We start from the raw sequence: 26,714 nt of genomic DNA, 5'->3' as shown, positions 1-26,714 counted from the left end.
GTAATTTTTAAACGGAGGGGGAAGAATAGGGGGTCAAAAATGTTTTGGGAGACAGATCTTATTAAAAGTGAAGCGAACATCGCATAAACTATAAACTACTTATTATTTAATATTGTTACTGAAAACCACTTTTAATGTGAAATAGACTTTCTCTTAAAAGACTAACAAGATCTGGGGGCAAACTGGGAGCGCAGATTTTCGGACTCCCATGGTTTTTTGGTTTATCGGTGGACAGGTGTTAATCTGACTTTAAACATTAAGATATCCCTTCCCCGCCCTCACCTCATTGACGACGTTGATCCAATAAATCATAGGGGTTTTGACTATTCGACAAGTTTGTAGTTCACAGCAGATATGAATATATCACATTTGCCGTGCAGATGAGAAACGCGTGGAGCTATAGGGACTTCACAGTATCTTATAATTGGTTGAAGTATATATAGTATTATACATGCGTTATAAAATGCGTATGAAAAATGCAATATGTAGAAATATAATAATTTATAGAAATTGTTCTGTGTCAATCATGACGTCTCCACCAAACTGAGTTATCATAAGCTTCATGGAGTCATTTGGCTCCGTTCTTCCTACTGATATTCCCACTGATAGTAGTATAAAGGGCGCGAGTTTCAAATTATGATTTAAAATTGACTGCATGAAAACTGACAAACGCGCTTTTGTATTGAAAAAAATGGAATTATCCAAACCTTTATCTAGTACGGAAAACATATGTAATAAAGCCGAAAATGATAATTCAGCTTTGTCGAGGATCTGGCTTCTGATTGGTTGATCAGTTACTCAGACCAAGCTGAAATTCGTCACCACCTAAATGCATGACAATTTTTTCTTTTATTCTGGTTGCCCTAACAGTTTTTAATTTTTCTTTCAACTGCGCTGTGACGTGGCTATTTTCAGGATTCATGACCTTTGTTATTGTTCTTGCGGTATTTCTTTTTATTTAGGATTTTTCTAAGAACTCGTGCAGCTCTTTTAACCGAGTCCTTTTTCTTTTCAGGAGACTTTTCTATATCGCTCTTTTTAGCTCTACCATATATTCTGTCTTTCCACGCTTCGGCGACTTGTAATTGTGTGTCCGCTCTTCTTTGAGCATCGAATTTCGCAACTTCAATGATTGTCATCACTCTCTCTAGACGGTTAATTAGATCCACCGTTTCCTTTGCTTTATTTTCAAGTTCTTCATCTCGCAAAAGTTTGTCTTCCGTTTGCACTTTCTTATTTCCCTCAGCCTCTTCGTCTTCCTTTTTATCCTTCATGACAGCATTCTCATACTGAACTGTTTGGCGCAGAGAAACCTGTTTCACATCATCAATAAGGCTTTCAATCGTTTTCTCATCCAATCCGATAGCTTTTTCGATGTTTTCTACTGCAATGGATGACCTACGAGTTTCATAATCCTTTTCTTTCGCAAGTCTGACGTCTGGTGTATCGTCTGCAAATTGGAGTTAAATTTTTGTTAAAACTGAGGAAACGAAATATTTCAGGCAAAAATCATCTGCAAACGAACAGATCCGTCGCAGGAGCCTCATTGGGGGTGTATTTGTATACTATATATTCGTGTTCAAATTAGCAAGAAAACCCCTCCGATAAATGCAGTCTTATACAAGAGACTTGTTTTTCCTTTATTTTGAAAGATAAGAATCTTTTTGGCATCTCGCTACGGCTCTGGGTACGAAACAGTAAATATTAGGTCAACTAGGGTCCAATAGGTCAATTTGCAACATTTTGAATGAAAATTGTAGGAAATATAACTACCATTAATTGAAAGATTGCGTCTAGAAACTATTTCGTTTTCTATAGGGAAAATGTAGTCGAACAATGCCGCTAATTTGGGTCTGAATTTTACTGATAGTTCACCTTTCTCTTCTGGTAGAGAAAATTGGTACTTTGTACCCAAAATGGGTGGTTTCAACTGGCTCCAATACATGTGCGTTATCTTGATTTATTTTATAATATGCAGTGTTTTATTGGCAAATCCGCCATTGTGAAAAGCGATAATTACATGATAATAATGTGCGATTATTCGTGAAAATAAAAATAACACTGCGATTATCGTGTTTCATCCACCAATCCGGAAGCAGGCATAAATAAGATATCTTGAATCTCCCGGTTGTGCTTAGTATTTTTTCTTATATATATAAAAAACATGGATGCTTGGAAATATTATATATAAAAAAAACATGGATGCTTGGAAATATGGAATCTCGAAATAAATTCTATATTTCCGCGCCTCGAGCATTATTTATTCGTGGTATATCATGTTCATATATTGGAAGCCACAACGTACCTGGTAAAAAGGCAGGCAGTGGAATAGAGTTTAGTGGAATGAAATTTGATACAATTGGAGCAACGGGAACATTCGGTTGCATTGACGGGAACATTTGATTTGAAAAATCCATTTGCATCGGGGGTGTTGCCGGCGGGGGAACTACAGGGGGAGGCGGTGGTACTTCTGGCGCCGGCGGTGGGACTGCTGGAGGTGGGACTGGTGGCGCAGGAGGTGGAACTACAGGAGGCGATGCAGGAATTGGTGCCAAAGGTGCTGGGAGAGGTGGTGCTGGTGGCGGGACAGAGGTATCCTGCACAGGGAAGGGTGGAGTATCTACTGCAACGTTAGACAGAGATTGTGTTTGGTAAACAGGAGGTGGTCTAACTGAGAGGTCTGGCTTCTTCTCGTGATGGTCATGTTTTATCAAATCAGAGTTCAGCGGACGAAGCCCTGGTAATTCATGTGTTTCCGATGAAGGCTTGCCTTCTTGCGGAGTGGGATTCATTGCTTGTTGATTTGTTTCACTGGACGAAAACTGTTCCATTGTTGGCATCTGTGGCTGCTCGACTTGAGTTGCCTATTTTCAAAAAGATTACAATTTTACCGTATGACTGACGTTATCAAGCACGCGACATAGCACAAAGTACTCTTGAACACCCTTGATTTTATTGTATGAAATAGATAACATTGAACCTTTGTCTGTTCAGTTATAGATACACGGATGACGTCATTTGTGATAAGAACAAAAGTGAGTGGCCACTTTGTTTTGTTCTTATCCCAAATGACGTCATCCGTGTATCTGTAACTGAACAGACAAAGGTTCAATGTTATCTATTTGTTAACTTGATGATTAAAGTAAGCGTACACGCCCTATAGAACGATAGTATATATAAATATAGGAGAGTTGGGTCTAGAGCACGTGTGTAAACTCAGCTCGTTACATTACTGTGAGAAATATTCCGACGAATTCTCCGAATTAATGAAATATTATACGAAAATTTGTTGACTGTTAAAACGTAAAACGTACGCTATAAACGTTCTCACACTTTTCTCTTAACCCACGAATCTCGTGAGTTGCGTGGCGGCTTCCACGATTAATATTCACCTCTCCAGCGGTTAATACGTAGTGACCGCTGTTGCCTGTGAAGGACTGCAGAAATTGATATTCTTTCGCTCCAGCAATGAATACGAGTGAAACGCTGGCCAAAATTATGGCAGAATCTAGTACTACTATCTACTAGTAAAGTAGTATTTACTGGTAAATGCCGGGAATGCCGTGTTAAATCTAATATTCACGTGGCCAAAATGGCGCAATTTTATAGGACAATATGAATTTGAGGTATAATATATAAAATTAAGCGATTAATCAAGCGGTCAAGCTACGGTCCCGGGTGTACGTATAGTAAGTATATTTGTGTTTGAATTAGCGTAAAAACAATCGTTATCAAAGAAGTTAGTCGGGCATAAGACAAATAAATGAATATGCAGCCCCCAATCTAGCGACGGCCATGGTTCAAAATAAAATCTCTATTGAACCAGGAAATAAAATCTCTATTGAACCAGGAAATAAAATCTCTATTGAACCAGGAAATAAAATCTTTATTGAACCAGGAAACAAACTATTTAATTTGATGAAAAGTAAAACTGTTGGGAAGTTCACTTGTAGATTTTCACTAACCCAGTGTCAAGCTAATTGGTTTAAAAAAACTTGTATCTCGAGAATCATTGCATAAAGGAATATCATACCTGTGAAGTTTGGCTGATATCTGCCGGTTGTTCCATTGGTAAAGATTCCCCGAAAATACTCCACTGTGCACGATCCTCGGGAGTGATAACCCCTGAAGGCTTTTGCACCGGAAGATGTGGTTTTTGGGATTGCACGTGTTGTTTTGAAGCCTCCTTGTGGGGTGCTTTGACAGCTTTGGACTTCGGTAATGGTGCCGTCTTTGCGTTTTTCACAAACGCACTGGTTGTGGGGACAAAACCCGGAAGTAGTTCTTGTTGTTGAACGGGTTGGGCAGGGACTGCATCTGGGAACATCAAATTGGGTGGGGGAATTGCTGGTAAAGGCGGAAGGGGAGGAGGGGGAGGTGGTACAGGAGGTGGAGGAGGTGGAGGTGGTGGTCCTAGCTGTGACGTTTGAGCGGGAGGCGCGAGGGGAGAGGGTTCAGCAAATGCAGCATCTTGCTGTGGTTGCTGATAAGGCTGTGTCATATCTTCCACAGGGTTGCCAGAAGGCAAGCCATAAAGATAACCAACATTATATTGTGGAAATTGATACGCTGTCGGACGATGTATGCCACGACGCTCTGCTATCGCTACGCCTTCCCGGGCTCTGCTGTCGGCTATGAACTTGGCAACTTCTAAAGTCGTTACAATTCTAAGAATTCGCTTTGCGAGTGATATCACATTTAAATCGCTTCTAGCGACATGATTCTTTTTCGCTGCTTTGTATTTTGCAATGTCCGCTCTCAATTGTTGCGTTATTTGATTGGTTTGTTCTTCAACATACATTGGATCTGCTTTCACACCTCGCTCGATACCAGTCACAGCATCGGCCGCACGATCAACGTTGAATAATCTCGCTTGTGCTTCCTCCACGCTTTCATCTGTTGCCATAAAATGAAACAAATTACAAGTCACATGCTGAGAATGTTATGAAACGAAATTTTGTCTTCCAAATTATATTACTCTTCTTAGGAAGTATAATGTGTGTCCATGTCTCTTTACTTTCTACAAATATCGAGGTTTGTTTGGTTGCCAAACGTGCAATTTGCGACAGCGGACTGAATAATGAGTTGCTGTCATATTTCAAATATCTGTCAATTTTTCAAAAACTAGCTAATGGCTGCCAAAAAAGGTGATCCTCATATATTGTGATAATCCTATTTACATCAAAATGGTAATCCTATTTCTGGGCGATATTGTGCGCTAGGGTGGATTTCTACTTGCATGCAGAGAGACAGTTCGTTAGCGATTTGGATATTTTCTTTTGAATTTGGACAAAATAAATAAATTATAGTTCAGTTTGACTGTTTTCATTTCAAAAGAGAATATGCAAATATTTCGCGAGCGAACCATTTCCTTGCAAGTGGAAATCCAGGCTAAACGACGCAATCTCTGAGAGTAAGATATATCAGGTTTTAGCCCTTGAATGACAAAAAAGTTTCCTGCTTTGAAAATTAAAACTAAAAGAGCAAAGAATTAAAAATTGTCAACCTCAGATTAATTCATTCATCGGGAACCGAATGGTTAAAATATTTATACCTATTTCCCGAGGAATCCGAACGATGTCTTGTCTAGTAGCAACATGGTTGATATGCGGTCGAAGCTCCAATAATGCCTCATTATGAGCTTTATATCCTGTACTTCTGCTCCTAGCTGGTAAATATGAGAGAGAAAGAGAGATTATAGCATCTATAAAGACGGGAACAGCAATGAATTCACGAAAAGCGCGCATGCGGAAGAGGTTCTGTCTCAATCAGTTGTTTTGAACAGGTTTTGGGTTGTTTCCATTGATCTTCAAACAAATTTTTTCCTAAGTTATTTATTTACATAGAACTTTACAGTTGTGTTTTCGCTTATTTATCGGATTGAACAGTCTTCGAAAGACACAACAACGCCCACAACACATTGCGTTTGGCAAAAAAAAATCATAATGCTGTCACCCTATAGACATATATTCCTAGTCTGCGGGAAAAACAGATCTTCTCGCATTAGTTTCGTAAAACTGAGCATGAATGGAAGGATATCTCAATTTGGTTCCCGCCGACTAGGAATATGTCAGTGTAGTTGGTGATAGTCGTCACGAGTGACATATGTACGTGCTAAGTTTACCAGTGTGCACCAGGCCAATTCTAAGTCAATTCCCCGAGCGTGAAAACAGAGAATGCAAACAGAGAAGGTAAAGAAAACAATGCAATAAATTCTCGCAATTGGGTAAGCCGTGAGGTATATTCCACACTAAAAATCGATTTTTAATCGACATCCATGATTGTTGTCTATATATGGCGCTGTACGTGGCAAATAGCTATATATATATATATATATATATATATATATATATATATATATATATATAATTATATATATATATATATATATATATATAGTCCTGAAGTGGCCCTGGAGGAGTATGCCAGTGGCGAGGCTAACAATGCGTGAGGCCTTCAAGGGACTAATTTGAGTACTCCACGCCAAAAACGTTCACATCTCTATTATTAGTCGACAAGCCTCATGGCTATATTGACATTAGTCCACTAATACAATTTCAGAATTTCTATAGAAATCATATTATAATGGTGCCTGGCACTTCGGAACACGTGAAAGCACCGCCTTAAGGCAATTATGGCGTATTGCAAGACGAATTCTCGACCTAAAGTAGAAATACATGTGATAAATGATCACACTTCGAAATCATAAGACAGCAACTATGCGAAGAGCCAGCCCTCAAAGTAGTGTACATAATATACCGCGCACCCTCCTGTAGCCTTGATAACCCGGACCTACAACCCATCTTGTTCAAGTAGAAATTGACTTGGCCCCATTTTAACAATAGCGCATGCCACCTTCGACTTCCCTATCGGTGGTGATTTTAATTAGAGTAAACTTTCATAATAAATGATTGATAATAATTTTAGTTAAACTAGATATTTACCTCCATATATGAGCACAAGAAACGATATCACTGATAATAATTTTAGTTAAACTAGATATTTACCTCCATATATGAGCACAAGAAACGATATCACACACGTCCAGATCATTTTGCATTTTTAATATACTAAATGAAAAAGTAAAGTTATAAAAAATTTGAGTCACCAATATTTTCGAAATGGAGCCCGGCTTTGAAGGGCTATATTTATTCATTCTAAAGGGACTTCAACTTCGTTGTGTGCGCAGGTCTGTTTACAACAACGTGACGGGATGTGTGCCTTCTGGCCCAAATCTCACATGCTATAGTTCACATTTAATCAGAAGCCTCAAAAAATACAAAAGTTTAAACACCACGTGAGTTTAGTTTTGCGGAGCTTTCGGCCTCATCGATATCAGTGCAAATAACCAGTATCATCATCGATATTTGCACTGATGATGGTTACTGATTATGGCGATACGTTTGTTGTCCCTCCAAAAATGAATTTGCACAACAAGAGCTATTTCCCTCACAAAGCGATGTCTTCAAAACTTATCACTACACTAAACTCGGGGGAATAATAATATACGACAAGTTCCCTTTCTATACCAAGTGTTTAAAAGATATTAGTTAGGCACGACATTGCGTTGCCGTCCTATACTACGTATTCAGCTCTTTTCAAGAAATTGACGACCTATAAATACACCGCAGTTTGCGTGGCCTGTGGAATTACGTCATATTTTGCAGGCTAAAATCTGAATGAAGGAATCTGTTTTTCCTCCTTAGGGCGGTTTTCCGCTAGGCGGAATTTTTCTACCGAACGAAATCTTTTCGCCTGATTTTCTTTTCAATTGTGAGAATTCGACCGTAGGCGAGTTCCCTTCACCAGTGACCATTAAATTAAAGAAAATCCAGCGAGAATTTTCCTTCCAACGAAAAATTCCGCCTAGTGGAAACCGCCCTGAAGTTTGGGAAATGATCCGCAATGAAACCGCCTTAATGAGGACAATAGGCGACGAAAATTAAGTTTAATTAACATACTTTACTAAGCCTTTTAATTAAACCCTGATTAAACTAGTTTTATATTGAACTGTATTGGAAATTATTTACATATAAAGCACATTATACGCGTACGTTTTATCATACCTAAAACACTTCTAGTCTTCTCATGTATACAAAATGAAATAGAAAAAACAGTGAAGGTGCAATAAACAAAAAAATCTATCAAACATGTGACCGGCGGTATCAATCAAATTTTATATCTTTGCAAAGTAAACTGATATATACTCGTAGTTACCAGTGGCGGGAATAGACATGCATGATCTAACCAGGGCGAAATAAACTAAAACACTGTTTAAACGGGCATAGTAATTCCCGTTGAATTATACTTCTGAAACCATAATTAAGGTGCAAATATGTGGTTTATAATGATTGTAATTTAAAGTAACAATATATGTTGATACTCCTGACCTGGAATAAAAATGTAACATAAATGTACTATAACCTCGACAATTGACACAAGCATGGAATGTAATAATTCCCTGTAAACAATGTTTCATATCTTTTCTATAACAACCAGAATAACATACCTTTCCCATTGTTGAAGTTCCGCTAGGCGATTACATTTCTTTGGGCAAATAAATACGAAAAATTATTTTAAATTTTGTGATATTTTTCGAATTTAATTTTGAGTGATCGATCTCAAAATAACCGCATTTTTGAGAGAGTAGGTAATACCGGATGTTATGTTCACGTGATGAAGCATGGGATTTGATTGGTTAAACCTGGAAAACAAAAACTACTTCACTACACAAACATTGTTTATGATTGGCTCAATATGCAAGCAAAACATTATAAAATGACCTGTTGTCTGTTTAGTGAGCCAAGAAAAAGAGCAGGTTGTTTAGTAATAAGACATCTTCGCGTAGAACCAAGTGTACTTCATAATATTATAACAAGAAACAAAATCATTATATATACATCGTTATAAAAATCGTTATATATACAACAACAACATTTACAACCTTCAGAAAGTGAAATGTGCCATCAACTAAATACGTCTGACAAGGGAATTTCACATATTGGGGGCTCAAATACTGATTTAGCAACGGAACGCAGAGGTTGACTGATTCAGACTGATTCTTACACTCGAGGTCTCGCGTGTTCTCTTATCATGACGTCAGAAAATAATGCTGACGTTGCGTGTTTTTACTGGTTTTTACTCTTATATGTGTATTATATGTGGGGGGTTACCTACTATAAGGAGGCTCAATTTTCTAGGAGATATATGGAATTTATCACTGGGACAGGCTGAAGACAGACGTAGTAGGGGGGAGTCTTATCACGAGTTTACGAAGTGGTTACCAGATTTCACGAATCGCGAAAACAATTCTATTTCACGATTGAACACTCGAGAAAACATGACAACCGCATGTTGTAGCACGGGTTTAGTGCATGAGTACGTTTCATTAGTAATCTGAAAAATTGGTTGCTCCTTGTCCTCCCTTGGACATGCATGTGTTAGCGTCGCTATTAATAAACTCGTACCCTTCGTTTTAGGAGGTTGCGCGATCATATCCTGTGTTAAATTGATTCCGCGATAGCTTAATGCCTGGTTTTCATTTAGTCGCGAGTGTCGTGAACATGTCAAGGTGGCTGATGTGATAGAAAATTTCTACATGAGAGCAGTCAACAATAACCGATTTATTCAAAAATAAAGACAAATTTACATCCGGACTATTTCACATCGGTGAGAATGACTTGTTCACGACAATTACCACTAAATAAAAAGCAGGCTTAAGGGGAAACATTAAAAATCTGCAACATTACAAAGATTCAAAGCATTTAAATATAGGATACAGATCTTCAGGGTATTCTTTCGACGATGAAAATATAAACAATGGAATGAAGTTTTAATTTTATTTTCCTAAACGTCGTTTGCTAGGTATTAGCTACTACTTATTTACAGAAGCATTACAAAATGCCATCAATGCATTAAATGCAAACCATACGTGTGAATACAATTTTTGATACAATCCCCAGAATACCACTATTCTTTCAATTTACCTCAATACCCTACGCTAGTGAATTATATGGGTATAAGTGTTACTTGGATATATGGTCTAAAACAGGTCTGACACACATGAAGCGAATAAGTTCAGTCCTTGCGATGAAATTAAAAAAAATAACCTATTATATATACCACGAGTTTGATCTGGAATAAAACATTTCGGATAATTGCAAACGAAAGAAATTCTTCAAAAGATTTGCAAATATATTTATAATAGACCTTTTCCGTGATTACGTCACAAAATTGTCGTTTTAAATTTAGAACTACCTTAACGAGATGAATTTCAAATTTTACTCTCACAAGTTTTAATCACACATGCATGAAAAATATTTTTTCATTTTGACAAATAAGTGTGGAAATAACACGAGAACGATCGAGGCTCTGGGTCTGGTCTTTAGTCTCGTTTTGGTGTTACAGCTTATAATTATTTCAACATGTATTAGTCAAAATAAAAAATCTTTTTCAGGCTTGTGTTGAAGAAGGATGTTTTGCATCTTTGAACGTATAGCTTTCGAGAGTTAAACTTAAAATCCATATCATTTAAGGTGGTTCTAAATATAAAACGATAAAAATGTGACGTAATTACCAAAAAGGTGTTTCGTCATACTAAAAAGAGGCTGAATGTCGATCCTTTATGTTTGCGCTATTCAAACTAGTTAAGAAAATAAGAGAAGTTTGGAGAACAAGATCCAAACTGTATTCGCTGTTGGTGTTCCGGACTGCTATATTATGCCGCTGTTGTGAAATACACAACAAAGCCAAATGTATTAAATTATTTCCTAAAAATATTGTAAATATAGACCTAAAACATCGAAATCTAATATAGCTTTCCCTTACAAATATTGTATAAAGCTTATAGACAAATGGCCTTCTTTAAGACCGGTATTTACGGGTCACAATTTGTCGTAATTTGCACCTGATAATCGTAACTTTCGGTAATTCTGGCCAATCAACCAAAATTACAATGAATTGCGACTTTTCAATCACGCGAATTTCTGCTTTTGTTCTTGAGCTCTTATCTGGCCTTTCTGGGCAAATGACTCACAACACAAAAGAAGACATTCTCTTCGCGTGAAAAAATCAATTTGCCAATATATCCGCAATATGACTAGGATTTGTGTCCAGTGACATTTTTCACCTTGTTTTCAGGAGCCATTTTGGAAAACGTGAGTCTGTTGTTCCGACATGGCAAAAGCTTTGCGTTTCTTCATTAAAATATTTTCGCAAATATATCGCCAACTATATGACTAAAATTCTAACATATAATTAGAGGACTTTCTTGCGGTTTGGAAACTAATTGCTCAAATTAGCGCCAGAACCGTTAAACCTCCACAATTTTGCCTACAAGTCTATGGATAAGTTGGTTGATATTATACTCTTTCGCTGCACGCATTTCGCTACGGGCGTTTAGAATTTGGTAAAAATCTAGAGATCTAAAATCCACCTCGACTAAATATGGTACATATGCCAGGTTACTTAACGCCGAGGTACTTTTTGAAGTACTAGATAAAGTGGGAAAGGATACCTGGCATTTTTTTTGGAGGGGAGCACGCAAAGAGAGCAAGGCGCGAAAAATGTTGATTAAGCGAAAAACACTCGAAAAATACATTTACTCAGGGGTCTTACTAATATGTACTTTTAATGCTACTGAAACTTGATTTTTGTTTACTGGGAGATTTTGAATTCTTATACCCCTGTGTCTCACACGCCTTTCAGTGCTCAATGCGTTTCCCTAACCCTGCCAAATAAGCTACAACCTACAGTCGTAGCTACGATAATTGATTATTAAAACACTACTATTGATACATGGGTCCTAATACATGGGCCGCAGGCCTCATTAGATATTGTCGGTACGTATTTAAATGACCTCCAGGTTGATTGTGCCTCATGGAAGCCCCCGGGGACGAGGGGGACACAAACGATGGGCCGGGTATCGCGTAATTTGGCACCGGTGCGTGGGGTTCCTTGTACGCCACGCGGCCTGGGGCCAGTATGACCGGCAGAGCCGAGGGTGAGCGCACTGTAGTGACATTAGGAGGAACCTGTGAGGTATAGACTGTTGATACAGCATGAGGAATATGAGAATACATTTGTGAAGGAAGATATACAAAATGATCATGTCCAGCATTACCTGGATGGAGAACATGCGTCGTGGACGGCATTTGGGCGAACGGGGGATGGCCTGAAGCACTTACCGGATACCCAAGGGTCGGTGAGAGGAAACACGCGCCGTTGGGATCCGATGGAACAGGGATGAAGGTTGGCAATAACTGGAATGAATTCCCTGCCTGCATTTTAACCGTTGGACTGTGATTCTTACGGCTCATCTCGATGAATTCCCGTGCTCGTGATGAACCTCTTGGATTGGTAAACGCAGAAGCGGTATCATGCAGGGTTTGAGTCTCTTGGTCACGTGATGAAAAATAATTCTTCCCAGTCCTCCTGACTTTACAAGCCTTCTCAAAGTCAACAGACCGCCCAGAACTGCACTCAAGAATTGTTTCATCTTTAACAAGAGGGATTTCCGGTGAAATGCACTTCCTTGTTGCAGAGACGTCATCTTCATTATCATCGACGTTCAAATAGTTTGTACTCTCCGATTGCTTTGTGGCACAGCCTGTTCTCGGACTTATCCAAATGTCCCTTATGCAAGACTGTTTGTGCCTTGGAGCAGGCTCAGGCAGGGTAGCCAGCGGCAGCTGCGTTTCCTGGTCAGTATTACGATCCTTCATTCCGTGTAAAAATTCCTCGCTATGACCAGAGCAATAACCTGGGCACGAATTAGCCGGCGCCTCTCCGCCTTGGAAATTGCGTTCAGAATTAAGCAAAAAGTTGTTGCGAGGTAACGAGAAAAAGTCATCTGCGATTCCTTCGTTGCTAAACGTAGATGTGCTTTGACCTGAAAAAAAATCAGTTACAAAGATTGTAAACAGCTGGTCGATCGTTACATTTATTCTTTACAACTAGTATTCTGCAAGAGAAAATGTATATGGGTCTATTCAGTAGCGTAGCCAGCCTGTCGATTTGTCCCGCTATGCTAATATTTTAGTGTTTAATGACTGTGAACACAATAGATTTCTAAAGACATGAATAGTTATAGTAACTCGAAATTTACATAGCGGGACAAAATCATCAGGCTGGCTACGCCACTGGCTATATTTGAGTGGCAATGATTACATGTTAAAAGACTAAAGGTATGGCGACAATATTTTCCTGAACATTGTGTAAGAACTTTTCCTATAACTTCGTACATATAAAACATACATATTTCACTCAACTGGAATTATATACAAACAATTATCTTTTTATTATAACATTTATAGTACGCGCGTGCTGATTGGTCGAGAAGCCTGTTTCTATAACTGTACAGAAACACGGGACTTTTCCCGCCGAACTTGACAAGCGAAGTAATGTAATGAGAATTTGTAATTGAATCGCAAATTGCCAAAGTGTTATACTTAATCCGTGAGAAAAGCGAATATGGTGTTTACCTGTTATATCAACGGAGTTTGATCTGTCACTGGAACTTGAAATGGTAATAACGCTGGGCGAAGGACTGTCATGTATTACGATTGGCGAACAAATTGTTTTCGGCTTTCCCCTCATCGTGTAATCTTTCGTCGTACGGTCCGGTGAAATTACCATTGGGCTGAGGTCACAATGATTCCCATTTCCAAAATTAATGTCGCTCACCGGCGGTCTCCGACCAGGCGACGATAAACACGGATGCTGAAAGTTAGGTAATTCGTATTCGTGGTTATCCAAGTGTGTTCTGGTCGCGCTGGGGTATTTCCACGTGGAAGCAGATGGTCGGCATGTCGCTGGATTCCAAATGGACGAGCCCAAACCTGCGGTAAACATGCTTCCACCACGCTGGTTGTTCTAAATAAATCAATAGATATCTTACGACATATTCCAACAGATTCGTGTTAGAAACCTTGTCGTTTACGGTAAATTGACTACATTTGCCTGACGAACTTAAAACACGAGACGCTTAAGTCAGAAGATTGCCATCAATCTATGTTGGCAAACCTGAATCTTACAACCGACGAAGTTACACACATTTTGATATATAATATAATGATGTGATATGATATGATATGATATGATATGATATGATAGATATGATAATATGATATGATATGATATAATTTATGATGATATATGATATGACATGATATGATACAGCTATTTGCAACATTTCAAACTTTTGGGTTTAACCGGAAACTTTGAATGTTAAACTATAAACCAATGAGGTTACACTGTGATATTTCGACAATTTTGACAGTAGGTGTATATTATTTATATATTATTACAATTATTCATTTAATTACCTCATCGCGGTTTCCGCGTACCTGGGTGACGTTTGGGTCCTTAAAAAAAGTTTTGGAAATAAAAAAATTATGACAAAACCTTTAAAAATATTTATCCAAATATACGATCCATTTTGCAATCTACTTGATTAGGCGTAAGAACAAAATGTGCCATGAATATGTCGACAAAAAAACAGCAAGAATAGCTTGAATCTCAGTTTATAAAGTACTCAATCTTGTTGCCCGAAAAAATCTTCAAAATTGAAGCTTACCACATGATAAAACGGACTGGTATCGCCCGATATGTATCCATTGTCATTAGATACACACTTTGTTTGTGTCCTACAAGAAAATTCAAATTAGACATTAGCTGGACATTACAATAAGAGACAACCGGGGGGTTGCACTCCGTAACTCTACAGCATCAATTGTATCTTGCCTACCTCCAAGATTCAGAATGTGCAGGTGCTTGCTGACTGCCGTGTCCACCAACATTTTGCCATGGAACGAACTAGGAAAAGGTAGAGAGAGTCTTATTTACAGACAAACAAGCAACAAGATTGATTAATATCATTTCACTAGGACTGTGGTTTACTAGGACTCTTTCCAAACATATATATCAACGTTTTTTACATTGTCGAGTGAGTTTGGCTTTCTCGACTCGACTTAAAGAAAGTAGTCTGCTTTACTAGTTGTTCTTAGGAAACCTGTAGTCGTAAATGCTATTACCACCATAGCGTACTGCTAATTATTGAAACAACAACTAGTCAAGTTCCGCACCTTCATGTACATTTGGCGATGTGACGTTGGCATGGCAACAGGTACACTTGTGACGTTTGTTTGCTGAATGGTTGGCGCAGGGATGTTGACGACAAGTGGCTTTCCCTAAAAGATGAAACAATGGTGTTGTCGCTAAGATTAACAATAGCGTCTTCAAACAATTCTTACAGTGCGTCGATTAAGCGCCGAATTTAAAAGTAATTAGTGCGGCGCACATTCGGGGGCGGCGCTCTTTAAGAAAAATTTATCGCAAATGCGGCGCTCATTCGGGGGCTGCGCTCAATCGAGTAAATACAGCATACTCTAAATTATCCTCCAGATGCCTACTGTGACGTAATATATGCACTGAAGGCTGAAACGCACGCCATTTGTCAATTTTATGCAATATTGGACTTCATATCTGCACGAGTCAATCTATATCTTCTTAACGGTTCAAAGGTCGTATGCATAAATGCATTACAAGCACTACCAAAGACTCTGTTACACGGTCAAATTTTTCTTGCAACTTGCAAAGCAATTCTACTTATAAGAGATCGGGGAGTTAGTAAAGAGTCTCCAAGTTGTAAGCGTAAGAAACGTTTATTTACATCTCTCAAAAGTAGATTGTATTGCAAGTTACATGAAATATTGCAGCGTGTAACAGAGCTTTAACGTAAAATAAAATTTTATACATAGCACAATAGGATGAAATTTTATATTACGTACCATGGTGATTAGTGGCGGTGCACCGGACACAACCTGCTGGGGTATGTACGACGTGTCCGGAATGTTATGATTCATAATGTTATCTCTGAAGGACGTTGGAAATGTCAACATCGAATTCCTGTTATTACAGGGTAATCGACTGTACGTGTTTCCCACCAACGTGTTCGACTTCTGCTCTGTGCAGGCGTTGTTGCGACAACAAGCCTCCATTTTGTGAACGGCCGAGTTGAATCTGCAAAAAACAAAATCAAGTAATTACACCACAATGCATGATACGTTTCGAAAATATATCAAAACCCTACTTCAAATTACTAACTCTCGTGACGAAGTGTTTTGTCTATTTTAGGCATTTGTTATACCACATTTGCCACGCTGCTCCCTGGTTATATCAGGAAATATATCATGTCCAAGTTACTCATTAAGAAAATGCAACAGTGGTTTCATACTGTTAGCGATAATGTTTTATATTATTTTAAGCAGATATTATGTGTAATATTCACTCTAAACGAGTTTGGTATAGTTTTCATAGACTTCCTGGATCGTGCGAAACACGCATGCGTCAACACTGAAAAGCTGTTTCGAACGATTCCGAAGGCTCAAAATGTCGGTGTGAGAAGGAGTGACTTCATAATTGCGTGTATCTTCAAAGCCATATTTCTAGCGCAGAAATAAACATCGGATTATGAGAAGCTTATAATAAAAAAAGCAAGAAAGTAACAAATCCGATCGTCTGAAACACTTTGTTTATCAAGAGAGCAAAGACACATTTTACATTAAAAAAATTGAAAAGTAAAGGAGTAAACATATTTTTGTATGAGTTATGCGACTAAAATGTTCGTTTTCTGAAAAAATATGTACAAATTTCCCGTCATGTTTTCATAATTTGGCACGCGTGCAGACGTTTTTCTGCGGTGTTGGTCTTACCTGACCGAACTCGACCCGAAACAGCTTCTCAAGCACAGATATTTTGCAGAAGAAATTACTTTCTACTCCAGTACTTATGAGAGGGTAAGAAAGTGAATTGCTTACACATCACTGTTACTGTACTCAGCCAAGTGAGTCAGTGTAATAAATGGATGACTCAAAGCTGCGTCAGGAGTGATTCGTTTCTCGGGATCAATTGTCAACAGCAGTTTCAATAATTTTACAAACTCGTTTCTATAAGCACAAAAAACACAGGTCAACATTTTTTGGGTATTATAGTGAGGCTGTCCTAGTGCGCAACCCCTGTTTACACACTCAATTTATTGCAGGCACGGCACGCATCTAACGTTTTGTTTGAGACCTTGCATGCAGCAGAGAATTCAATCACGGCTCATAGCAATGAATTCCAGCGTGTCAGCAGTGAATCTGGGTGATACCTGTCACCGGTTTTGAACCTTTGCCAACGCTGACCTCCGCCAGCAGCGAATTAACAAAAATGTGTCAACAGCACTTGTTTCCATTCGTCAAAATAACTGATCACACCGTGTAAGGGCCTTTAAAATAGTATTTAGTACCTTTGATAAAAAAGGCTGTGACGCACCTGTCAACTTTCTCCGCTCTTTTATCAATACCAGACAAACCACTCGGAAACTTCACGTCTGCAATATCGTTAAGATTCTTGAAGATGTATTTTCTTGCCTCTTGGGATTTAATTTTTGTTTCCTTTTCATACTCTAGCGGTTCCTGCGCAAATAAAATATTAGGTTCTCATTGAGCACATAAGGATTTGTTATTTTGTCAATGAAAATTGCAAATTGGTAGTGTATAATATGCAAGAAAAATGGAATTAATTGACCCTAAATTTATACCACAGAATACAACATCATGAAACTCCTAACGTTTCCCATGGATACGAATGAGAAATGGAAAAACGTTTCCTAATGGAAGCAATGTTAAAGATAATTAATGGAAAAAGTAGAACTGCAATACAGATTATATAGAGATCAGTTTTTCGGTGACGATGACATTGACATGTGACTTTTGACTAACACGACGATGTTATTTCCTTCTATCAGTTTATATCATATCACGAATTTTTCAGTTTTCAAAATTTGCTAATTTTGACAATGTTGAGATATCCTTGGTAATTACTGAATGATAGTACATTTTGACTGCTCTGGTACCTATATCTCTCAAAATTTTTGTTGGGAATTGAATTTTATTTGCTTCTGAAAATGAAAAATTCGCGTCGCGTTAGCGAATCGCTTCCAGTGTGTTTGGGCGTTAAGGTCGACACAGACCGGACGCGAAGCGGCAACGCGGCGCGAATTTTCAGTTTTCAGAAGCATATAAATTAATTTCTGGAAGCAAAATTTGGAATCTATGGACGCCAATATATTATGTAATATACAAGAAATCAATATTATGATAGGTTAAAATTTATTTGATTTTGAAAAATAAAAAAGGTTGAAAATTCGCGTCGCCTTGCCAGTTCGCATCCTGTTTGTGTGTGTCTTTACCAGAAGCATATAGTGGTTTAAAACATAGCGTGGATTGGCGTGGCCTTTTCAATGAAAACTACTAAACCTCTGAACAGATCTGTTTTTTGTATGGGATGGAACTTTAAAAAGTTCAATTTTTATTCTGAATACGCATTCTGCAATCTTTTGACGGATCTCATCATACACATCTATATCTGACTGCTGTGAAATGGCCATTTGAGGTGTAGTTTGTAGATTTTGAGATGCATACACAAGGTTATTAATTAATTCAGACGATTTGTTTTTGCCGTGGGCAAGCTTCAAATCTTTAAACTTTGTGCAAGACATATTGTTTCTCAGATATCAGTTCTTTTATTTCTCGATATCGGCTTTTCTCGATATTAGCTTTTCAAAATGGCGGTTTTTTAAATCAGTTATCTTTGTCAAAGTTAATGAGGAAATACGGTATTAAACGAAAATACTTTAACTAAAAGTATATATAAAGCGAGAAATTTGGCCTAAAACTATTTCAAAGTAAAAACTACGTTTTAGAATGCTTATAAATTTCATATTTTGTACATTTTTTTTATTTATTTGCCGTGAAATTGTCGAGATATTTTTTTTTTCGTTTATAAAAATGTATTTTGGCAAGACATTCATTTTTCAAATAATCATCTTTGTAATTATACTAAAACAATTATTCGCCAAAGGCAAGGTGAATATCACGCATTGATATATTTGGCCTAAGGCTGTACATGAATTATAATAACAATAATTACAAATATTCGCCTAAGGGGGGAAATGAATATCGCCGAATAAAACGCAAAATATACTACAGAATATCATGGAAGGACTATACTTTGTCGCGTTTTTATGGCTTAACATATACTAGGGAATACACAAGAATAACCCTAAGTCACTCTAAGCGACCCTACCTTTAATTTGTATTCCCACATCATTGTCGATTTATCAAAATTGGTCTTCTTGAAAAAGCGAGAGACCTTTGTACCAACAATAAGCAGTTCAAACAGCCCGATATTGCCTTGTGTTTGAATGATATAACGGATCTAAAAGGACAAAAGTTAATGATAAATGCTTAGGGCGAAATTCATCAATAATTAATGTGTCTAAGTACCGAGTATCTTCATCACATGTACACATTAGTTAACCCAAATAAAGTTTAAACATTTGACGGAAGACGATCGGTAGTCAAACTAATGCAAGTTAATAATGCATTTGAGCACATAGCTATAGGCGATCTCTATCAACGTATAGCTGGTGTCATAAATTGATGATTTTTGCGGTCAGTGTTGCATGCATGGCTATAGCATACCACTGAACATGTCTGTTACAGTTCTATATACTACTAGAAGTAATCAAAGATTAGCAAGTGCGGTAGGTGATCGGATTTCTCATCGTTAAAAACTGCAAGATAGATTCCACATTTGATGCTATAAAGTTATTTGAAGACGCTGCCACGCTGCTCTCTGGTTATATCGGGAAATATATCATGTCCAAGTGACTCATTTAAGAAAATGCAACAGTGGTTTTATACTGTTAGCGATACTATAATGTTTTATATTATTTTAAGCAGATATTATGTGTAATCTTCACTCGAAACGATCTTATGTTAAAATTAAACAAAAAATTATTTTCCTACTATCGACTCCTAATTTTCATTAAAATTTCTTACCGGAAGCGCAACATTTTCTGCTACGCTTTAAGGCCCTGTTATACACGGTGCGATTTCTCTTGCAACTTGCAATGCAAGTCTACTTTGAAGAGATGTAAATTAGTGAAGAGTCTTCGGCAAAATGTAAGCGTACGAAACGCCATGGAGTGTAATAAAGACAGAAGTTTGGTATTTGTCAAATTTACATCTCTCAAAAGAAGAATAGGATTGCAAGTTGCAGGAAAAAATCAACAATTGCACCGTGTAACAGGGCCTTAAGTATTAGTTAAAATGTTTTCCGAATGACTGACGTACACACTGCCGGCCATTAATTAATATTTACAGGAAAAGGAAATTTTAAATTATTTTACAGTATCACACTGTCAGTTATTTGTCAAAATTCAAAATTAAACTCAAAATCAAAATCAAATGCATACTTAAATGTTTTTTATAGGTAATAATAAGTAAAAACTTTATAATTTTTAGACTTTAGTCTTTATCGAGCGTGTTGTATGCGAGTCTATTAGAAACGGGAAAGTTGAGGTCACTATTTACCGCCTGCGCGGCTTAGCATTTTTTCGTGTTTTTTTTTACATATTAATTCTCAAGACTTTTTGTCTTAAACGCAGCCCTAGCTTGTTCTAAAGTCTCGCTTGTTTACCACCATATAGAGTTGTACCTATAGGCCTGGGCATGCAGGGCTTCTGTTTATTTTTTCCGTATTTTGCGAGTCTGTGGTAGCATTTTTCAAATATTTCTACTTTGCTCTAGATTATAATTAAGAAGAGATAGGATCGCTCTCATCATTCATCAGACATCACTCCATGTTTTCCTGCTTTTGAGGTAGGTGGCAAATTTCAACCAATCTCTAACAGCGATATATCACAAACATAAATACACAAATATACGCGTGTGATGCGCGTACTTATATAGAAAGATTACAAGCGAAAAATAGCATTGCCTACAATTTGGTCTAGAATACGAACTCCTCATTTTTTCATATTCTAGAATATAATCTCCTTATTTTTTCATATTCTAGAATATGATCTGCTATTTGTTCTAGAATATGAAATTCATTGTTTTCACAGGCAATCAACATCAAAAAATTAACATAACTTGCATACTGTTACTGTTACTTGCATACTAAAATGTCATCCAGCTATATACTACAGTCCCAAAGGCCTTAGATCCATTTTGCAGGGAACTAAATTGGTTGTTTGCAGTCTATTTAAGAATTTCGGTGGTGGGTGAATGAAAAAACCCGAATATAATGTAGTGTTTCAGTGATTTGTAGCCAACACATTTTCGCATTGCTGCTGGATAACTGCCCACACTTGCCACATAGGAAGAGAATTTCTGAAAATCGACTGTTATTTAGTAACTATTGGGGTCACATGAATACAAAGACAGAATTGTTGTAAAATGTGAAAAATCTTGCAGCCAATTATTTTGCCTAGGTATTCAACAATAGCTAAAGCAAATGCTAAGACATTTTCATAATGCTAAGTACTACATCCCTTGATAAAAGTCCCAAAGCAGAATAAAAATACACCAATTTCGAGAGTTGTGTTTTGCTCAAGCAGGATATATGCATGTAAGCACTGCAGAGATGCACGTCATAAAGCCTTGTACAAATATTTCTACCTGATCATATTCAGATGACCCAGGATATAATGGCCAACCAAGAAATAGTTCTGCCATGACACAACCAAGCGACCACATGTCAATGGCTTCATTAAATTGTAAACCAAGAATAACTTCTGGTGCTCTAAAATGGATTTTAAATTACTGGTAATTGATGTGGACTTAGGTGCAGGCCATTTGAGTGATTTATAAAATGTTTTGATGTACACAGCTGACAAAGTATGCATGTTTGAGCTAAGCATCAGACTTCAAGGCAAAAAAAGTTTTAGATTCCACTTAATAATTCTAGTTCCAGTGACTTGTATTTCTCAAGACATGGACACTGTGTATTTCATTTTATAAAGGGACATATTTTACTGATCTATTAATCATCAAAAGTGCTCTTTAAAAACATTCTATGCCTAATCATTGCCTTTATATAAAATGAAATTGACAAACAAGATAAAATTGTTTCAATCTTTTTCCGTGTCACGGGATTTCTTATATTCCAGTATGTATGTATACCATTCTGTAGAAAACGTTTTGTAAATTAAAGATGTGTGTATTATTTAATTCTGAAGGTTACTTTTGGCCTTTTTCAATATGCGACTAGGAGTATGCCCTGTCTGACCCCAAAATGTAACGGAGGCACACAATCACACATCTTTAACTGATGTAGTACAAGGAAGTATAGTTCATAATAGTTGTGTATAGCAATAGGATATAACTGCAGGATTACTCACCTGTAATATCTGCTCTGGAGATATGTCGAACAAACGGTATTTGAGACATGTGTCGCAGAGCCGAAGTCAATTACTTTTACGCGCAAAGGGAACTTATCCGGATCGACCAACATGATATTTTCAGGCTTCAAGTCGGCATGAATAAGTCCGAGAGATTTGAGTTTGGATAAAGCCATTAAAACTTGTTGAATGATCGGTCGAATCCTCCTTAGAGGCATTGGGCTAAATTTAGACTGCTTCAGGTAGTCATATAGGTTCTGCTTGAGCATTTCAAATACCAAACATGTGTGCCCCTTATGTTGGAAATATTCGATTGCCCGAACGAAATTGTACGCTTCCGAATTCTCTGCGCGCAAACGCGCTAAAATGCTGATCTCAACTTGCCCCTGTCGCACATATGACGGGTGATTCTTTAAAATTTTTATAGCAACACATTCATCGGTGCCCTGTTTCCAGCACTTGACCACTTGGCCAAATGTCCCGCGTCCCAAAAATTCCAAAATTTCGTATTTTGAATGAGAGGTTGGCGAGCAAAGTATTTCATGTTGCACCAACTTATAGTCACCCTCACTATTGTCCGAGTTTAACTTCTTTTCTTCTTTACGTCTATCGTTGCCATGTTTACAATGTTTCCCCATCGTTGTCTTTGAATTAAAATCCCTTGGGAATAAATATTAAAAACTGTTTCGTTTAACGATGGATAGGTAAAAAGTATTCGTCGTGTGAGGCCAGCTCAACAAGACATATAATTTTTCGGGCATTTTCCGTGTCCAACATTTTCTACGGTTTTTACTACAATACTAGAACGATCCTTTGCCACGATAACATTAAAAGGACGAGATATTACAAAAGACAAAGCCGACATATCTGGCGTTTCGTTCCATCGGCGCCGCTTCCTTCCATGTATATTGACAAAGCAGAGTCTGAAAAGAGAATCGATACCAGACGTGAAACAATAAAACGTGAAAGCTTCTCAGTTTAATCAAAATAGCGCAGCCACGTTTCAAAAAATATATATTTTCGACAAAAGAGCTGGTGGCTGGTTTGAAATTCTATCTAATAAGATATTCATGAAGTGAAAACGCAAAGCAATAATCTATTATGTTCTGGAGAAAGCACTTTAAATATGTCGAAGATTAATTTATCAGGACGTCATCGATTTCACATTCTACTTCAATGGTTTCGAAAATATCGTCGATTCCAAACGTAATTCTTACGTGTTTTCCCAAATTGGGTGCGTTGATCTCTATTGAACTACAAGACATTTTATTAAATAAAATCAATCCAAGCGGGGAATGCTGTGTGAATACACATTTCGAAGCCAACTGAGCCAATTTTCATAAGGTCTTGTAATAAACTTCCCAATTCTTCACCCCAAGTATGTTTTCTACCCGTAGTAAATAAGTCAAAAACTGTCCTTACCTTCGATAATAAAAATGAGACGAATACTGGGACGATAGATTCAAGAGACACAGCACAGCACGCAGTTTTGAAGTGCAGCCAGGGCCCAGACGTGAGACGTATAGAGCACCTTCGTTCTTTTACGTTATAAAAATATCGCAATCGTTGATTTAAACAGAGAGATAGAGAAAAACCTAGTCGATCAACCGCCTATGTGAACTTCTCTCCATGGCTTTGAACACACCGACGTCTAAGAGCAAAATACAATTGCAGTATTAATATAAGAGCACAAAGACTTTCATGTTGTTTACGTCTTTCCAAATTATCTTTGACGAAATTATTACGTCCATGACGCACGAGCATTCCTTAGGGGCGATGACATTCCTTAGTTTTCCTAATGCTCGCCATTAACTTTTTTTGTCGTGAAGAGATGCCTGCGGAGGAGGTTAGTCGTGGACCTGTCAAGGTAGCTGATGTGATTGATAGAATATTTCTATTTGTGTGCAGTCAACAATGACCGATTTGAATACAGAAACACAGACAAACTTACAACCGGACTATTTCTCATCGGTGAAAATGACTTGTTCACGACAATTACGATTAAATGGAAACCAGGCTTAGCGATATACAGGGTACCAAAAAATCTCCCCCTCAAAGCCGCTCTTTTGTCTAAATATATGTCAAATTGCAAATCCTATGCACACCATATGCACACTCGAGCCTTCCTCACATGTTGAACGAAATGGGGAACATGTCGAGGGAACGTGGCTTTTGCCCCGTACAAACGGGCAAGCTTTCCTTGACAAGTTTTCTTGACCAGTTCCTTGACAAGTTTTCTTGACCAGTTCACTTGCTCGTGTGTATGACGAACAAGTTTTCCTTGACAAGTTTTCCTAGCGAAGTTTTATTTGCTCATGTGTACGCGGAAAATTTGACTAATTTTTTAAAAACCCGCTCGATTGGCTCGAAGATTGTTGCGCTGTTCTCTCCTGCGCAATTCCTTGTCAAGTTTTCTTTGACGGCCGTACACACGAGCATTTTTCTTTGTTGAAAAGCTGGCATGACTAGCTTTTGCACAAGGCTCCAAGTCAATTTTTCCGCGTACACACGAGCAAATAAGACTTGGCGAAAGCCGGAAAACTTGTCAAGGAAAACTTGCCCGTCTGTACGGGGCTTTAAACAGAACTTTCCGGTAAATTATTTAGACAATCGGTATGTTATATAAAATTCTACTGTTAAATCAATGCATTGTAATTCACGAGCTTAGAGGAAAATAAAAAACAAAAGAGAGTTTTTTACTTGAACTTAACGGGCTTGATACAACCGACCCCTGGACTTTTTCCTCGGAGGAAAAATACAACGATGCTGCAAACTTTTCACTGAACTATTTAGACAATTCCCTTGTATCCAAAAAGACGGAGTTGACTAAAGTTTGGGGCCGCGTTTGGAGTACGTGTATTCTACCTTATTTCCCTCGGGATACGTTTTTTCCCAAGTCACAGCAGTAAAACAACATCCTCCTGTAACACGTGCAGGAAAAAAAAATATTTTCATCAATAAATGTGGAAATACGCCATAACACGAGAACGGGGATAAGAGGTCAAGACCTCGTGCACGTTTTCGGGATGTTCAATAGTTTGTAGTTCTTTCGTCAACCCTGAAAGGAACTTGTCAGTGTCTTAAACTGTCTTTTGTAAAAGGAAAACTCAAGAATGCCTGCACAAGTACTTTTGGATGCCACTGGCTAGAACCTCTAAAATCTGAGTTACAAATCATCAGAATTTCCTTCACTTCTTCTATTGTAAATTTGAAACTTTTTACGATGTTTTGACTATAATATTAAAACTCTATATAAGATAAATTTAAAGGTATAAATATTTTCGGCGGATAATTTACGTTTCTTAGAGCTAAAAGTTTTTTTCCAAATTCGTTAATAATAAATGATAACAAGCTGGTCATATACCATCACTATATAGAAAGCAAAAAAGCTCACATCGATCCAGGTAGCCATATAGGTATCAGTGACTAAGTAGGGTGAGCGAGCATATTCGAGCATATACAATCTGACTTATAAGTCAGGGGGGCTCGAGACGTGTGATCTAGAGATCATGAATATATCGAAACCAGCTGATCTATAAGATCATGACGTCATGAGGCGCCTCAGCAAAACTGATTATCATGCGGCCAGAGTAATTTATCCTCGTTCTTAATTCATATCAATAGTATAAAGGGTGAAATTTTTAACTCTAGTTAACAGTCGAGTGACAAATTAAAGTGTTTAAGCGTAAGAATGAAAGAATTTCTTAAAATTTTCCACTGCCGAAGTCATAGGTAATGACCTAAATGAGTTCTGTCGAGGTCAATCTACAATCCTGGACAAAACGGTTAATAAAAGTATTCAAAATCTTAAAAAATGTTTTGGTGCAACCTGAAGCAAGTGTTTCCCCCCCTTTACCCCCCAATCAATGTTGGATATCTTTTCAAGTTGCCTTTGCTTGCTAAACCCAACATTGCCAAGGGGATGGGGGGAGAAAATCGCATGTAACAAGTAAGTTAATCGGAATGAAATGAAAATTGTACTTTACCAACAGTGTTATTAACAGGTTTTGTCCATGATTGTAGCTTTTGATTGGTCAACTTCGTCAAAAACCCTGGGGCGAATAAGATCAGTTGGAAAGGTTGGTCAAACAATTGAAGGCAATTGAACGTATGTTTTCGCAAAACATCAAACCAAACCAAATAAAAAGCCACAATATATTTCCGCGCACTCAAATACAAATCCTACGTTAATTAAAAATATGTAAAGCGAAGTGTATGTGTCTGATGAGGATTACATATTTACACAAGTTGTCATGCTAGAGAAGTCTCCCACGGCAACCACTTGAGCCACATAAACAATAAAGAGACTTGTCTCTGACACTCCCGACTTCATACATGTAGTCCCAAGTTAATTCAGATCCCGCCTTGATATTGCTGTATAGAAAAGAAAAACATGTGTTAAAGCGTAAAGTTAAAGTGGAAGTCAAGTCCGCGCAGGGCAGAAACTAGAATGATAATTGGGGGGGAGGGGTGTGCTTATTCA

The 26,714-nt window shown here is 37.7% G+C and overlaps 3 protein-coding genes across 3 annotated transcripts in view; all 3 read right to left on the bottom strand.

The window, feature by feature from the left end:
• Positions 1-87: 87 nt before the first annotated feature.
• On the bottom strand, positions 88-6,969 carry LOC114527420 (proline-rich extensin-like protein EPR1). The gene is made up of 5 exons (XM_028549051.1): positions 6,945-6,969; positions 5,555-5,668; positions 4,034-4,896; positions 2,306-2,864; positions 88-1,450 (listed from the first exon to the last, which is right to left on the bottom strand). The coding sequence occupies exons 3-5, from the start codon at positions 4,799-4,801 to the stop codon at positions 912-914; spliced, it is 1,866 nt and encodes a 621-aa protein (XP_028404852.1). The 5' UTR covers positions 4,802-4,896; positions 5,555-5,668; positions 6,945-6,969; the 3' UTR covers positions 88-911.
• Positions 6,970-9,825: 2,856 nt separating this feature from the next.
• On the bottom strand, positions 9,826-23,947 carry LOC114527363 (homeodomain-interacting protein kinase 3-like). The gene is made up of 13 exons (XM_028548994.1): positions 23,654-23,947; positions 22,232-23,154; positions 21,510-21,633; positions 19,129-19,260; positions 17,314-17,456; positions 16,818-16,946; positions 15,789-16,020; positions 15,084-15,188; positions 14,747-14,814; positions 14,576-14,645; positions 14,325-14,363; positions 13,482-13,872; positions 9,826-12,889 (listed from the first exon to the last, which is right to left on the bottom strand). Exons 2-13 carry the CDS (start codon positions 22,867-22,869, stop codon positions 11,787-11,789), a joined length of 3,174 nt encoding a protein of 1,057 aa, XP_028404795.1. The 5' UTR covers positions 22,870-23,154; positions 23,654-23,947; the 3' UTR covers positions 9,826-11,786.
• A 2,435-nt stretch (positions 23,948-26,382) lies between these two features.
• Positions 26,383-26,714, bottom strand: part of LOC114527359 — a 36,327-nt gene continuing 35,995 nt past the window's right edge. Inside the window, exon 36 of the mRNA XM_028548993.1 lies at positions 26,383-26,605. Within this exon, the coding sequence (XP_028404794.1) occupies positions 26,488-26,605 (118 nt within the window). The 3' untranslated portion in view covers positions 26,383-26,487. The remainder of the gene's footprint in view (positions 26,606-26,714) is intronic.

The sequence above is a fragment of the Dendronephthya gigantea genome, unplaced genomic scaffold (assembly GCF_004324835.1).
Source record: "Dendronephthya gigantea isolate DGI-Jeju-01 unplaced genomic scaffold, DenGig_1.0 000044F, whole genome shotgun sequence".
Classification (NCBI taxonomy): domain Eukaryota; kingdom Metazoa; phylum Cnidaria; class Anthozoa; order Malacalcyonacea; family Nephtheidae; genus Dendronephthya; species Dendronephthya gigantea.
The sequence above is the reverse complement of the archived record's forward strand: the minus strand, read 5'-3'. Positions and strand labels throughout refer to the sequence as shown.

Coding starts and splice junctions, on each gene's coding strand:
- LOC114527420 (XM_028549051.1), bottom strand. CDS start 4,801: ATGTATGTTGAAGAACAAACCAATCAAATAACGCAACAATTGAGAGCG. Junction 2,865..4,033: donor ATATCAGCCAAACTTCACAG/GTATGATATTCC, acceptor TTTTGAAAATAG/GCAACTCAAGTCGAGCAGCC. Junction 1,451..2,305: donor ACTGCCTGCCTTTTTACCAG/GTACGTTGTGGC, acceptor TCCAATTTGCAG/ACGATACACCAGACGTCAGA.
- LOC114527363 (XM_028548994.1), bottom strand. CDS start 22,869: ATGGGGAAACATTGTAAACATGGCAACGATAGACGTAAAGAAGAAAAG. Junction 16,021..16,817: donor GAGTACAGTAACAGTGATGT/GTAAGCAATTCA, acceptor TGTTTTTTGCAG/ATTCAACTCGGCCGTTCACA. Junction 13,873..14,324: donor TACGCGGAAACCGCGATGAG/GTAATTAAATGA, acceptor TGATTTATTTAG/AACAACCAGCGTGGTGGAAG.